Raw genomic sequence first — 15,630 nt, 5'->3', positions numbered from 1 at the left:
TCACCATGTTGGCCAGGCTGATCTCGAATATCTGACCTCAGGTGATCTGCCCACCTCAGCCTCCCAAAGTGCTGGAATTACAGGTGTGAACCACCACACCCGGCCGGTATTCTTTTGCTTTTCTTAGAAGACAGAAAGCCTATGATGAGTTTCCCAAGGCAAAGGCAGGATACATGAGCTGTTTCCTCAACTACCTCCTAGAGACTCTGAATCTGGAAACTGCGCCTCCACCACCATTAGCCAGTATTGAGGGTGGGTACCTCTTCTTGAGACACCTGCAAACAATTAAAACTTGAAAGGAACTCTTAGGGGAAAAGCAAGGTAAAACCAAAATCAAACCAACAAAACTCAGAAAGTCACAAGATATAAATTTCTGAGTTGTTCTGTGTACAAATATAATTAATCTAAATCATAGGCCAGATCATGTGGGACCACACCCCTTCCTAGATTAGCCAGAGTGCTGATCCATTCTAGTACCTGCATCCCAGCCCTCCCTTACCTGCCCGTGTGGGCCTGAGTTCTCCGGCCTGTGTTTCTGCAGATCTCTATTGTTTTGCCCTCATGACTGGCTCCAAGAAGAGAGGCCCCTTTTCATCCAGGCCTTAAAACACTTTTGCTGGCCTCTGTCTCATGGCCCTAGCTTTCCCCACCTTCTCCCAGAGCTCCCTGTGCTTCCTGGACCCAGGAAACCCAGCCCTGGCCTCTGTCCTGTCCCCCGCAGCTGGAGTGTTTTTCATCCTGAGGACTGACCGGAGCCTGGCTAGGCTGACGATGAGCTGTCCCCAGCTGTCACTCTGGTCTCTCTTGAGTCTTGGTCCCCTGTGAGTGACGGGTACCTTGTCTACTCGGAGCACTTCTGCCTGGTGCCCATTCATTAGCAAGAAACAGTGTTCGCATTTCTTCTTCTTCAGGTGCCCTCTCCTTTTGATCTGCTCATTAATTTTTTTTTTTTTTTTGAAGCGGAGTCTCACTTTGTCACCCAGGTTGGAGTGCAGTGACATGATCTCTGCTCACTGCAGCCTCCACCTCCTAGGTTCAAGCAGTTCTCCCCAGTAGCTGGGATTACAGGCACCCGCCACCATGCCTGGCTAATTTCTGTATTTTTAGTAGAGATGGGGTTTCACATTGTTGGCCAGTCTGGTCTTGAACTCCTGACCTCAGGTGATCTGCCCACCTTGGCCTTCCAAAGTGCTGGGATTAGCCATGAGCCACCGTGTCCCACCTGTCATAACCATCTTAATTGTATTTAACAAATGCTCAAAACTTCATGAGACAGACACCATTGTTAGGCATATTTTATTTTACCAAATAGTGAGGTTTCACTGTGTTGCCGAGGCTAGTCTTAAACTCCTGAACTCAAGAGATTCTCCCACCTCTGCCTCCCGAAGTGCTGGGATTATAGGCGTGAGACACCGCCCTTGGCCTTTATGCCTATTTTATATAGATGATGAAACTGAAATCCAGAGAGTGAGAGTAATTTGCCCAAAGACATACAGCTTAAAGTGGTAGAGCTAGGATTTGAACCCAGGCTGACTGGCTGGCTCTCCTCACTTCACTCACTGCGTTGCCTCCTGAAGCATGTGTCACGACCCCACTATTAACCACAACCTTGATATTCCATCTCTCCAAAAAACAGACTTGCCTCTTTATGGATCTTGACCTTTAGTTACATTTCTTTTCCCAGCATCTTCAAAGTCTCATCTGCCTTCCTCATCTCAAAAACGAAAAAAGAAAGTCACCCAATCTATGCCTTTCTCTTGTCTTTTTTATTTGCTCTACTTTTGCTCTTAACTTTTTTCACCTAATCTGACTCTTAGCAACTAAAAGCCACAATCAGTCCACATTTCTGCTTACCTCAAAATAGGGTTTCCTTTAGTTTCCTGATAGAAGAAGGTACGTGAGTCCCAAAATCTCCTGCTCTGAAGACTGAGGCTGCTAGAAGCACCCAGCACAGATGACAGGGCAGCGTGGTTTACTACAGTGTTTTCTACTATATCCAGGGTGAATTGCTGTATTGTCTCACACTTTGGGAGATATTCTTGGCTTCATTTAGCAGTGGTCAGTGTTGACTATTGCTAAAAATAAAATATAAAGAACCAAAGATGAAAATGTACTTTTGGCAAGATAGGACTCCAGGGGTTCTGATTGTTAAAAATAACTGCCCTCATGTTCAGACACTTTTCTATCCAATCACTTAACTGAAACCGTTTGATTAAGTGGATGCATAACTTTGCTTTCATTTCTGTCTGTGGGTCAGACCCAGGACCATCTGGCTTCTCTAATGAGGGAAGATATTTTTCCACTCCTGATTAAGCTCCCTGTTGAGGTGGGTCTGGTCTGCCTTACTGTGTACCACCTACCAGTGTATGCAAACATTCCTTTTCTCTCTGGAACCCATTGTTTAGTGGTCTGAAGCTCCTTCAGCTGGTGTGATGGACCTGGATGAATTGAATGTTAAGCCTGGGCTGGGCACAATGGCTCACACCTGTAATCCCAACACTTTGGGAAGCCAAGGCAGATGGATCACCTGAGATCTGGAGTTCGAGACCAGCCTGGCCAACATGGGGAAACCGTGTCTACCAAAAAATAAAAGTTAGCCAGGTGTGGTGGTGCACACCTGTAGTCCCTGCTTCTTGGGAGGCTGAGGCACAAAAATTGCTTGAACCTGGGGGGTGGGGCAGAGGTTGCAGTGAGCTGAGATGCTACTGCACTCGAGCCTGGGTGACAGAGTAAGACTCTGGCTCAAAAAATAAGAATGTTATGCTTGTTGTCATATTCACCCATAGAAAATCTGATAGGGCCAGCTACTCAGTGGGCAGGAGACTGCACTTTTGTGTACAGCAGTTCCTGCTTCTCTGTGGTTTCACTTTCTGCAGTTTCAGTTACCCATGATCAAGCGGGGTCCAAAAATATTACATACTATATTTTGTGAGAGACAGACCACAGTCAATCATGTTCATTACAGCATATTGTTATGATTATTTGATTTCATTATTGTTAATCTCTTACTGTGCCTAATTTATAAATTAAACTTTATCATAGGTATGTATATATAGGGAAAAAAAACTTGGCATTTATAGAGTTCAGTACTATTTGTGGTTTGAGGCATCTACCAGGGCTCCCTGAAGCATACCCTTGTGGATGACGGGGGACTCCATGCCTGCTGTTTCATCCAGCGGCATCTGATGGACTTACTCGCTGTATTTGTATCCTGGGGCTGTCACAAACAGTTTAAGCCACAAACTAGATGGTTTCAAACAACAGAAATTTACTATCTCACAGTTCCGGGGGCTGGAAGTCTAAAATCAAAGTGTCAGTTGGGCCATGCTGCCAGTGAAACCTGTAGGGGAGGACCCTTCCTTGCCTCTTCCAGCTTCTGGTAGTTGAGGCCATCTTTGGCATTCCTTGGCTTGCGGATGCACCCTCTGGCCTCTGCCTCCATTGTCACATGATGCCCTCCCAATGTTTCTCTGCCTTCACATGGCCATCTCTCATAAGGACCAGTCATATGAGATTAAGGGCCCACCCTTCTCTATTACTGTGGTATGACCTCATCTCAACTAATTACATCTGCAAATTACCCTATTTCCAAATAAGGTCACATTCTTAGGTACTTAGGTGTCTCTTGGGGAGACACAGTTCAACCCATTAAACTGTACAGTATTAAACAACACTTCCTAGGCCAGGGGTAGTGAGAAGTGAGCATGTTCCAAGCGGGAAAAATGCTGTGCAAAGGGCAAGAGGCACTGGAGAGCAGGGCGGGTCAGAATCTCCCAGGAGATCGAGAGACGCCCAAAAAGCAGAAATGAGGCAGTGCCGGCCTGCTCTCCCCCTCTCACCAGAGGTCTGTGATAATGACGTGATTGTATTTGCATGCCTGTAATTAGTAACCCCAGGTACGGAGACAGGTGTGTGGCATAGAGCAAAAGTCCATGTTTCTCCCAGAGATTTTCCTGTTTCCCACATGCCAGGCATAATTTTATGAGCAAAGCAAATTATTCTTAATACTTTTCAGATTATTAGACCTCCAAATGTTATGTGTAGATCAAGACAAGACATCCACAATTACTGTAACATCCCAGTTTTCCACCAAATACCTGTTCCACCACCAGCTCTCCACCCTCATCCTCAGTGGCAAAGATAATTTTTTCCTGTCCTAAACATTTCTAGTCCTGGCCGGGCACAGTGGCTCATGCCTGTAATCCCAGCATTTTGGGAGGCCAAGGTAGGCTAATCGCTTGAGCTTGAGCGCTGAAATTTGAGACCAGCCTGGGCAACATAGCAGAACCCATCTCTACAAAAAAATACAAAAATAACATGGTGTGCGCCTGTAGTCCCAGCTACTCAAGAGGCTTAGGTGGGAGGATAGCTGGATCTCAGGAGGAAGACGTTGCAGTGAACCGAGATTATACCACTGCACTCCAGTCTGGGTTACAGAGACTAAAAAAAAAAAAATCTAGTCTCGTTCTTTTGGTATCACCTCTGATTTCCTTGAGGTAGATACTGTTGGCACAGTAAGCAAAAATGGCCCCCAAACTGGTCTTCTGTGCCAGGAAATTTCCTTTTTCTTGACTTGTCCTTTATTCTCTCTCTCCTTCTTCCTCCACCCTTCTACTGGATCAATTTCTTTTCCTGGTCAGGCCAGCTGTCGTGGAGCCCCATGCTCAATGACAGGGCTGTGAACCAGGTAGACCAAGAGAAAGAGGGTGCTTTTCTAAGTTTGTATGTACGGAGAGATGTATTTTATTTTATTTTATTTTATTTTATTTTATTTTATTTTATTTATTGAGATGGAGTCTCACTCTGTCGCCCAGGCTGGAGGGCAGCGGTGTGATCTTGGCACACTGCAACCTCTGCCTCCCAGGTTAAAGCAATTCTCCTGCCTCAGCCTCCCAAGTAGCTGGGATTACAGGCGCCCACCACCACGCCTGGCTAATTTTTGTATTTTTAGTGGAGACAAGGTTTCACCATGTTGGCCAGGCTGGTCTTGACCTCCTGACCTCTAGTAATCCACCTGCCTTGGCCTCCCAAAGTTCTGGGATTACAAGCACGAGCCATCGCACCCACCTGAAAGATTTATTTTAACAAATACATGCACAGGAAAAAATCTAGAAGGATATTTGGCAATATTTGCATTTATAAATTGTTCTATAACTGGTATTATTTACATAGTAAAAATAATAAAAGAATAAATCAAGTTTTATGGAGATGAGGAGGTGGCCCATTGTGCAGTCAGAGCTCCCATCTGGCTGGTTGGGGAATGAGCCGTCTGTGATTGTCAAGGTTTGGAGTCTTCTCTCCCTGTGCATGTGTGTTAAACATCTTCCACAGACAGCCTTTGCCAGTAGGTCGCTTCAGGGCGGGACCACTGAGAAATTCCTGTGTTTCTCCCTAGATCAAATTTGGACCCCTTCAACCAGTACACTGAAGACCAGATTTGGGATGCCCTGGAGAGGACACACATGAAAGAATGTGTAAGTGAAGAGCCTGGGGGAGCCGTGCTGCGATGGTGAGGGTGGAAGCACGGCAGTGCCATTGCCACACCCTGTCTGATCTGGCTGTGCTACCAGGATGCCTGTGGATGAAGCCTTCGTGGCAGGGCTCTCCAGGTCTTTCAGATACCTAGGAAAAGCTGATCTTTCCCAGTCCCACCTCCCACACTGCCCACGGTCATTTTGGCCTTGCACTATCCATTGATTGAAGATAGTAATGACAACTACTTAGAATTAAGTGATGCTTTTAATTTGTTTTATTAGTCATGACAGTGTAACATACTTTGAAGCATCCACATGTATGCAAAAGATGCATAACGTGGCCAGGTGCAGTGGCTCACACCTGTAATCCCAGCACTTTGGGAGGCCGAGGCAGGTGGATCATCTGAGGTCAGGAGTTCGAGACCAGCCTGACCAATATGATGAAACCCTGTCTCTACTAAAAATACAAAAATTAGCTTGGTATGGTGGTATGCACATGTAATCCCAGCTACTCAGGAGGCTGAGACAGGAGAATCGCTTGAACCCAGGAGGCAGAGGTTGCAGTGAGCTGAGATTGCACCACTGCACTCCAGCCTGGGCAACAAGAGCAAAACTCTGTCTCAAAAAAAAAAAAAAAAAAAAAAAGATACATAACGGATTGAGTCTGCATAAAGCACACAGTGTGCATAAGGGCCACAGACCTTTTGGGATAACTCAGTAGGCCCGCACGAGCAGCTGTAGTGTACAGATTGATACCCCTGGCCTGGGGTGAGGTTTCTGGTGTGCCTGGGTTGAGTCAGGCCTGGGATCCCCTGCCCTAATTCAACTATTAGTAGATGAGCTCTGTTTTTTCCTTTCCTCTACCGGGATTCCTCTCATTTGAAGAGTAAGTTCTGCAGCTTACAATAAATGTTTCACAGTCACGGGCCTACAGCTTTGGACTTCAAAAGGAGAGTACTTTTCCTTACTCTATTTCCTATTGCATGACCATATTTTCAGAACCAAAACTTAAGGTCCACTATCTAACTCAATTTTGGGGACATGAAATCATTGGAATTTCTGGGATGTTTTAATGGTATAAAGCTAACAGAATAGTCTATTGGAATCATGGACTGCCCTGGAAGTGGGTCCTAGTGCGCATGATCAGTACACCTGCACCTTCGTTCCAGATGAGGCAGGTTCTTGGCTAATAGTTGTTTCATCTGTTTCAGAATAATTTCTTGTTGTCCTTGGATTTTCAGGAAATTCAGCTTAGTTTCTTACCCCTCCGATCTCTACTTTCCTTTTCCCTAGATTGCTCAGCTACCTCTGAAACTTGAATCTGAAGTGATGGAGAACGGGGATAACTTCTCAGTGGGGGAACGGCAGCTTTTGTGCATAGCAAGAGCCCTGCTCCGCCACTGTAAGGTAAGGCAGTTCGTGGTTGGCAGGGAAGGGGTAGCAGCAGAGAATGGCAACGTTTTAGTGCAGCCTTTCCCTGATGCAGTGGGGTCCAAAGGTATTCCTGGCTGTGAACCCTGTTGGCACTTTCTAAGAGCATGGCCAGTGAGAACTCTAACCCTGACACAGTTTGGGTATATCGGGTTCGGGTATGTTGGGTTTGGGTATGTCAGGGTCGGGTTCGGGTGTGTGGGGTTCGGGTGTGTGGGGTTCGGGTGTGTCAGGTTCGGGTGTGTCGGTTTTGGGGTATATCGGTTTGGGTATATCGAGTTTGGGTATATTGGTTCTGGGTATATCGGGTTTGGGTATATCGGGTTTTGGGGAGGGAGAACAGGGGTTGCTTTGTTTTTAACTTCATCCAAGACTGACTTTTGTTTCTGGCCATTGAGTAGTTTTGTACAACTGCAAACCATAGACATAGTATTTTTTTTTTTTTAAATTTTGAGACGGAGTCTTGCTTTGTCCCCAGGCTGGAGTGCAGTGGCACAATCTCGGCTCACTGCAACCTCCACCTCCCGGGTTCAAGCGATTCTCCTGCCTCAGCCTCTGGAGTAGCTGGGATTACAGGTGCCCACCACCATGCCAGACTAATTTTTGTATTTTTAGTAGAGATGGGGTTTCACCATGTTGACCAGGCTGGTCTTGAACTCCTGACCGCATGACCCGCCTGCTTTGGCCTCCCAAAGTGCTGGGATTACAGGCATGAGCCACGGAGCCCGGCCGATATAGATTTTAAAACTGCAAGAGACTTTAAGGTCATCAAATCCAACCCCTTCATTTACAAACAGGAAAAGGAATGTCCAGAAAGATTAATGTTACCAGCCATACTGGATTCAAGGGAAAAAAAGGATTAATTGCACATACTCACTGTCACAGAGCATGTAGGGGCAAGTATTTGATTAGTTTGGTTTGGTTTTGTTTTGTTTTGTTTTTGAGACAGAGTCTTGCTCTGTCGCCCACGCTGGAGTGCAGTGGTGTGATCTTGGCTCACTGCAACCTCCACCTCCTGGATTCAAGCGATTGTCTTGCCTCCGCCTCCCGAGTAACTGGGACTACAGGTGTGTACCACCACACCTGGCTAATTTTTGTATTTTTAGTAGAGACAGGGTTTCACCATATTGGCCAGGATGGTCTCGATCTCTTGACCTCGTGATCTGCCTGCCTCGGCCTCCCAAAGTGCTGGGATTACAGGCATGAGCCCAGCCTAGATCAGTATTATATAAATATGCTGTTATGGAAATCAAGGCAAACATGGTTTTGAAGTTGTATCACTTCTAAGTAAAAGGATATTTTTACATATATGTGTGCTTACTTAAAAAAAAAACAGTAGATGGTATAAAACTTAATAATCAAATACATTTTGGTAAAATCTAGATTAACCAGAATGCTTAAGGAATTTAATCGAGTTTCTTTCTCCTCTGCTTCTCTGGCAGATTCTGATTTTAGATGAAGCCACAGCTGCCATGGACACAGAGACAGACTTACTGATTCAAGAGACCATCAGAGAAGCATTTGCAGACTGTACCATGCTGACCATTGCCCATCGCCTGCACACGGTTCTAGGCTCCGATAGGATTATGGTGCTGGCCCAGGGACAGGTACCGAGTCCTTCAGGGACTTTGGCTTGGCATATCTGGGAGGAAACTGGCTCCTGGCAGGGATGGACTGATTGCCATCTTTGTAGCGTTCTGGGCATTCAGATAAGCACTTGCAGCAACTCTATTTAGTTGCTATTGGGAGGGATGCAGCCTCCTAATCACAAGATTACTCAGGCACACTCTGATGGGGTTCTCATTTTACTTTACTATTTGTCCTTTTGTTGCTTGTGAGTAGTGACACTTTGACTTAAGTCAGAGAGTACATGTACTTAGTGATTCATTCACATCCACAGTGATCACCCCTGGCATACTTGGGCCAGAGATTATAGATACTTAGTGATTCATTCACATACACAATTATCCCTGGTACATGTACTCAGTGACTCATTCACATCCACAATGATCACCCCTGGCATACTTGGGCCAGAGAGTATAGATACTCAGTGACTCATTCACATCCACAGTGATCACCCCCACAGAGGCCTATTGAGACCAGCCAGCACATGTTTGCTTTTTTGCAATCACGTAGCAGCGCCAAACTTCTTACCCTGTTGTTTCAGGCGTTCCCACAGCCTGGCCCTAGCCTTGCCTTCTTCATTTTCCACTCTTCCCTTACAGGCGCCATTGGCTATGGACATCTTGCATTCTCCAAGCTTTTTATTTGTCTTTACTCAGACAGTTCCATCTACCTAAAAGGCCCTTTGCCCTTCTCTCCCCGATATCCACCTGCTCACAACTTGCCTGTCCCTGAAGAATGACATGGCCCAGATGCCAAAGCCTCCATGAAACCCCCTGGCTGCCTCAGCTGCCCTAGGCTGTATCGGTACCTCTCTTGTAGCTCTTCTGCCTCAGCTGATAGGAATTGTGCAATGCCCTGTCTCCCTAGAAAACTCCCTGAATGCTCTCTGAGGGCAGAGTCACCGCTCATTCATCTTTAGGGCCCAGCAGTGTTTAGCACTACAGTTCTTTGCACAGGTGATGTTAAGTACATTTATGTTAGACAAATACCTCCTTTGTGTGCCCCTAGGATAAAAGTAAATTAATAATTTGGAGGAAATAGCAAGACATTTATAATGGGTAACATGTCTTCTATTGTAGAAGCTACCACAGCAACAGCTACTATAATGGCTACTTCTATTGAATGTTTACTGTGTATCAGGCACTGTGCTTAGTGCTTTACATATAATCTCTCAAAATTCAATCAGTCATCACAACAACCTAGAGAGAGACATAGCGTGAATTCTACTTTACAGATGAGGAGACAAAGTCTCAGGGAAAGTCCATAGGAAGTGGAGTAGGCCGGGTGCAGTGGCTCACGCCTGTAATCCCAGCAGTTTGGGAGGCCGAGGTGGACAGATTGCCTGAGCTCAGGTGTTCGAGAGCAGCCTGGGCAACATGGCGAAACCCCGTCTCTACCAAAAATACAAAAAATTAGCCAGGCATGGTGGCACACACCTGTAATCCTAGCTACTAAGGAATTTGAGGTGGAAGGATCATTTAACCCTGGGAGGCAGCGGAGGTTGCAGTGATTCGAGATAGTGCCACTGCACTGCAGCCTGGGTGACAGAGTGAGACCATCTCCAAAAAAAAAAAAAAAGCAAACAATAAAAATTGGTGGGATTTTAAAAAAGGAAGTGAAGGAGATGGGACAGGACTCAGGCCAGCAACCCCACTGCCAGCACACTGTCTAAATTGTGGAGAAATATGGAGAAAAGTGTTAAATAGGGCAGGTTCAGCCTGGGCTTCAAAGCTGAATTGAGAGAACTTGGGGGCTAAGGATTTTTCTCCTCATCTTGAAATTATTTTCACACTAGTGTTTTTTGTGACTATCTTTGTTTGCCTTAAACTAAGTGTTTACTGAGATTCTGTCATACATAAGATATATTGAGCTACTACTTTGTACATAAGTATTAAAATAGAGCCTAGTAAGGTATAATAGATGGGACCAAGAACATCTTCTGGGAAATTCTTTTTTTTGAGCCAGAGTCTCGCTCTGTCGCCCAGGCTGAAGTATAGTGATGCAATCTTGACTCACTGCAGCCTCCGCCTCCAGGGTTCAAGTGATCCTCCTACCTCAATCTCCCGAGCAGCTGGGATCACAGGCACGTGCCACCATGCTTGGCTAATTTTTGTATTTTTAGTAGAGACAGGATTTCACCATGTTGGCCAGGATGGTCTTGAGCTCCTGACCTCAGGTGATCCACCCACCTCGGCCTCCCAAAGTGCTGGAATTACAGGCACAAGCCACTGTGCCCAGCCAGATATTCTTTCTTAAGGACACAAATTGAGATCCCTTTCTTTCTATAGTTGGCTTGATGTTTTGGAGTGGGGAGCCGATTCACTCTTTATGAGAGACTCTATCCTTCTCTTTCCATAATTTTTTTCTTGCTAATTAAAATTTCCTTGTAATTTTGGGAAAGCCTAAAAAAAAAAAAACCAAAAAAAACACACACCAAAAAAGCATAAAGGCAAAAACAGGATGGTAAGCCATTTGCCCCCAGAGATGAGCCTTGTAATAACACTGACTTACCCCATGTTTTTCATGCATCTGCACACACAGACTCCAACAGATGGGATGCTCTCTGCCGTAGACACAAAATACCAGACTAAAAGGGGTTTGGAGGATGGGATTTTGTTATCCCACATGGCAAACGGGAGGGCAGAGGGTTGGTTTTTGTGCCGCCCAGCAGTGTGGGGCTCTGCGTCACTCTCAACCAGTACTCACCTTCCCCTGCTGGTACAGGATGCCTGCTCAAGCCCCCAACCAAAGGAAGGACATGTGTCCAAAGAAAGGACACGTTCACGTTCTCCTCGTGGCCTGTCCACTGGGCAGGACACCCTCTCCTAGAAGCACCAAGGAGACTTCCTCTTACATCTCCTTAACCAAGGTTATGTTCCATGCCTTTGCCCTGTGGCGGGGGAGGCTGAGATAGTTGGGTATATGCATTTCAGCCTCTGCCACAGGAGGTGGCTTCTGCCAGCATATCATTCAGGGTTCTGCTGCCACGTGATTTTCCGTGGCTGCATAGATGTCCATCATAGGAATGGCCACTTGACTAAGTCACTCCCTGACTTCCTTTTTTTTCCCTGACAACTAGACATTCTGAGCTCTTCCATTTCCCTCTATAGGGTTAGATCAGCTTGTATAACAAAATGACATTTGTCTGGTGTGCCCTTGACTTCAGCTGCAACTTCTCTCCCCTGCAGTTTATTTTATTTTATTTTATTTTATTTATTTATTTATTTATTTATTTATTTATTTATTTTTGAGACTGAGTTTCGCTCTTGTTGCCCAGGCTTAAATGCAATGGCACGATCTCTGCTCACTGCAACCTCCACCTCCCAGGTTCAAGCAATTCTCCTGCCTCACACTCCCCAGTAGCTGGGATTACAGGCATGCGCCACCACGCCCAGCTGATTTTTGTATTTTTACTAGAGACAGGGTTTCACCATGTTGGTCAGGCTGGTCTCGAACTCCTGACCTCAGGTGATGCGCCTGCCTCGGCCTCCCAAAGTGCTGGTATTACAGGCATGAGCCACCGCACCCAACCTGTTGTTTTTTATTTTATTTTGTTTTACTTTTTTGAGATAGTCTCATTTTGTTGCCCAGATTAGCGTGCAGCGGTGCAGTCTCAGCTCACTGCAACCTCTACCTCCTGCGTTCAAGCGATTCTCCTGCCTCAGCCTCCCAAGTCGCTGGGATTATAGGCGCCCACCACCATGCCAGGATAATTTTTGAATATTTAGTGGAGACAGGGTTTCACCATATTAGCCAGGCTGGTCTTGAACTCCTGACCTCAGGCGATCCGCCTGCCTCAGCCTCCCAAAGTGATGAGATTACAGGTGTGAGCCACCAGCTTCCTGCAGTTTATAGACCTGGTTGGTTGGTTCCTTCACTCCCAAGGCTGAAGGAATTTGGATTTATGTGAAGGAGGTCTGGAAGTCGTTTTCTCTCTCTCTCTTTTTTTTTTTTTTTTTTTTGCTATGAGAATACTTTATTGGGCAAAACCGCATACTGTAAAAATGCTGGAAGTCGTTTTCTCTGTCCTTTCCCTTACACCCTGGATAGTTAAAAATAAAAAAATAAGGGGGCAGGTGCACTCAGGGCTTGTTGAATTGTCCCCAGATTCTACCCTCAGGGGGCATTGGGACTTCCCTCCCTTCCTGAGCAGTGAATCCTCTGAATCACCCTGCATGACCCAGAGCTGCGTCCTGACGGCGTCTCCTTCTTTTGCAGGTGGTGGAGTTTGACACCCCATCGGTCCTTCTGTCCAACGACAGTTCCCGATTCTATGCCATGTTTGCTGCTGCAGAGAACAAGGTCGCTGTCAAGGGCTGACTCCTCCCTGTTGACGAAGTCTCTTTTCTTTAGAGCATTGCCATTCCCTGCCTGGGGCGGGCCCCTCATCGCGTCCTCCTACGGAAACCTTGCCTTTCTCGATTTTATCTTTCGCACAGCAGTTCCGGATTGGCTTGTGTGTTTCACTTTTAGGGAGAGTCATATTTTGATTATTGTATTTATTCCATATTCATGTAAACAAAATTTAGTTTTTGTTCTTAATTGCACTCTAAAAGGTTCAGGGAACCGTTATTATAATTGTATCAGAGGCCTATAATGAAGCTTTATACGTGTAGCTATATCTATATATAATTCTGTACATAGCCTATATTTACAGTGAAAATGTAAGCTGTTTATTTTATATTAAAATAAGCACTGTGCTAATAACAGTGCATATTCCTTTCTATCATTTTTGTACAGTTTGCTGTACTAGAGATCTGGTTTTGCTATTAGACTGTAGGAAGGGTAGCACTTCATTCTTCTCTAGCTGGTGGTTTCACGGTGCCAGGTTTTCTGGGTGTCCAAAGGAAGACGTGTGGCAACAGTGGGCCCTCCGACAGCCCCCTCTGCCACCTCCCCATGGCCACTCCAGGGGTGGGTGGAGCGGGGTGGGCAGCTGGAGACCATGCAGAGCGCCGTGAGTTCTCAGGGCTCCTGCCTTCTGTCCTGGTGTCACTTACTGTTTCTGTCAGGAGAGCAGCGGGGCGAAGCCCGGGCCCCTTTTCACTCCCTCCATTGGGAATGGGAATCACAGAGACATTCCTCCGAGCCAGGGAGTTTCTTTCCTGCCTTCTTCTTTTTGCTGTTGTTTCTAAACAAGAATCAGTCTATCCACAGAGAGTCCCACTGCCTCAGGTTCCTACAGCTGGCCACTGCACAGAGCTCTCCAGCTCCAAGACCTGTTGGTTCCAAGCCCCGGAGCCAACTGCTGCTTTTTGAGGTGGCACTTTTTCATTTGCCTCTTCCCACACCTCCACAGTTCAGTGGCAGGGCTCAGGATTCCGTGGGTCTGTTTTCCTTTCTCACCGCAGTTGTCGCACAGTCTCTCTCTCTCTCCCCCCAAAGTCTGCAACTTGAAGCAGCTCTTGCTAATCAGTGTCTCACACTGGCGTAGAAGTTTTTGTACTGTAAAGAGACCTACCTCAGGTTGCTGGTTGCTGTGTGGTTTGGTGTGTTCCCGCAAACCCCCTTTGTGCTGTGGGGCTGGTAGCTCAGGTGGGCGTGGTCACTGCTGTCATCAGTTGAGTGGTCAGCGTTGCATGTCGTGACCAACTAGACATTCTGTCGCCTTAGCATGTTTGCTGAACACCTTGTGGAAGCAAAAATCTGAAAATGTGAATAAAATTATTTTGGATTTTGTAAAACTCTTCGTGTATCAAACAGTTCTCTGGGAAGGGAGTGAGATATCCTGGAATGGCTTTGGGACCTGGATATCCAGCGATGGAGTTGCATCTGGGAAGGGCTGGTAGCAAAGCTGGTTGGTTGCAAGGGCCACGGGGCCCTGAACGCCTGGAATCATCTCTGTGGGCCTTAGTCCCGCTGCCTGTGTTCCTGGGCATGGTCCCCAAATAAAGCTCCTTGGCTGCCCATAAGAGGGTGGTGAGTGGAAAGGTGAGTGGTTGTGGTGAGGTGAGTGGTTGTGGTGAGATGTATTTAAAATGAATAGTTTGTCAAGGATTCTTAGCAATTCAAACAATATAATTACCCTTTCAGCCAATTCATTCAGATTCACCCACTGAAAATTAGTAACCCCGTCTCTACTCAAAATACAAAAATTAGCTGGGTGTGGTGGTGGGCGCCTGTAGTCCTGGCTACTCGGAAGGCTGAGGCAGGAGAATCACTTGAACTCAGGAGGTGGAGGTTGCAGTGAGCTGAGATCGCGGCGTTGCATACTAGCCTGGGCAACAGAGTGAGACTCTGTCTCAAAAAAAAAAAAGGCCAGACGCAGTGGCTCACGCCTGTAATCCCAGCACTTTGGGAGGCCGAGGCGGGCGGATCACAAGGTCAGGAGATCAAGACCATCCTGGCTAACGTGGTGAAACCCCCTCTCTACTGAAAACACAAAAAATTAGCCGGGCATGGTGGTGGGCGCCTATAGTCCCAGCTACTCAGGAGGCTGAGGCAGGAGAATGGCGTGAACCCAAGAGGCGAAGCTTGCAGTGAGCCGAGATGGCACCACTGCACTGCAGCCTGGGCGACAGAGCGAGACTCCATCTCAAAAAAAAAAAAAAAAAAGGTACGCATTCTAAAATTTCTGACTATATTGTGTTGAATGCAGCCAAGAAAGCTTTTAAACTGGTATTAGTTCATTGACCATCAGTAGAAATTATACAAATTTTTCTAAAGTACCTGTGCTGGCATGAGAACCCAGGGGCTTGACCCTAAAGTTAAACATCTGGTTCCTCGGGTGTCACCTTTCAGGCACTTAGTAGCTGTATGTGACCTGTACAACATAGTAATATACAGTGCAGATACATAGGACGTGTCTATCATTGCAGGAAGTTCTGTTGGGCAGCACCAATCTAAACGGTAACCACTTTTACTGAGGCACTAGATTTATCTTCCAAGAACGTAACAAGGTCAGCAGAACGAGACCCTTCAAAGTGCTGGGATTACAGGCATGAGCCACTATGCCCAGCCTAAATTGAATTTTTAAAAGCAATTTCCATATCGCCATTTTGTGCTTTCCCAGCTCATAATTCTCTGTTGCCAAGTAGAGTAGGCTAACAGCTGTAAGAAACAAGCCCAGACTTTCAGCAGTTTACCACAGTCACCAAAC

The 15,630-nt window shown here is 46.3% G+C and overlaps 1 protein-coding gene across 8 annotated transcripts in view; it reads left to right on the top strand.

Moving 5' to 3' along the window:
* Positions 1 to 14,215, top strand: part of ABCC5 (ATP binding cassette subfamily C member 5) — a 95,655-nt gene extending 81,440 nt beyond the window's left edge. For all 8 annotated transcript variants that reach the window (XR_012430908.1, XM_005546513.4, XM_045386532.3 and 5 more), the window contains 4 exons: positions 5,396 to 5,474; positions 6,768 to 6,881; positions 8,348 to 8,512; positions 12,750 to 14,215. Coding sequence is in view for 7 of the 8 variants with exons in the window: in XM_005546513.4 (XP_005546570.1) it covers positions 5,396 to 5,474; positions 6,768 to 6,881; positions 8,348 to 8,512; positions 12,750 to 12,851 (460 nt within the window). In the remaining variant the exon portion in view is untranslated. The remainder of the gene's footprint in view (positions 1 to 5,395; positions 5,475 to 6,767; positions 6,882 to 8,347; positions 8,513 to 12,749) is intronic.
* The last annotated feature ends 1,415 nt before the right edge of the window (positions 14,216 to 15,630 follow it).

Source organism: Macaca fascicularis, chromosome 2 (assembly GCF_037993035.2).
Source record: "Macaca fascicularis isolate 582-1 chromosome 2, T2T-MFA8v1.1".
Classification (NCBI taxonomy): domain Eukaryota; kingdom Metazoa; phylum Chordata; class Mammalia; order Primates; family Cercopithecidae; genus Macaca; species Macaca fascicularis.
The sequence above is the reverse complement of the archived record's forward strand: the minus strand, read 5'-3'. Positions and strand labels throughout refer to the sequence as shown.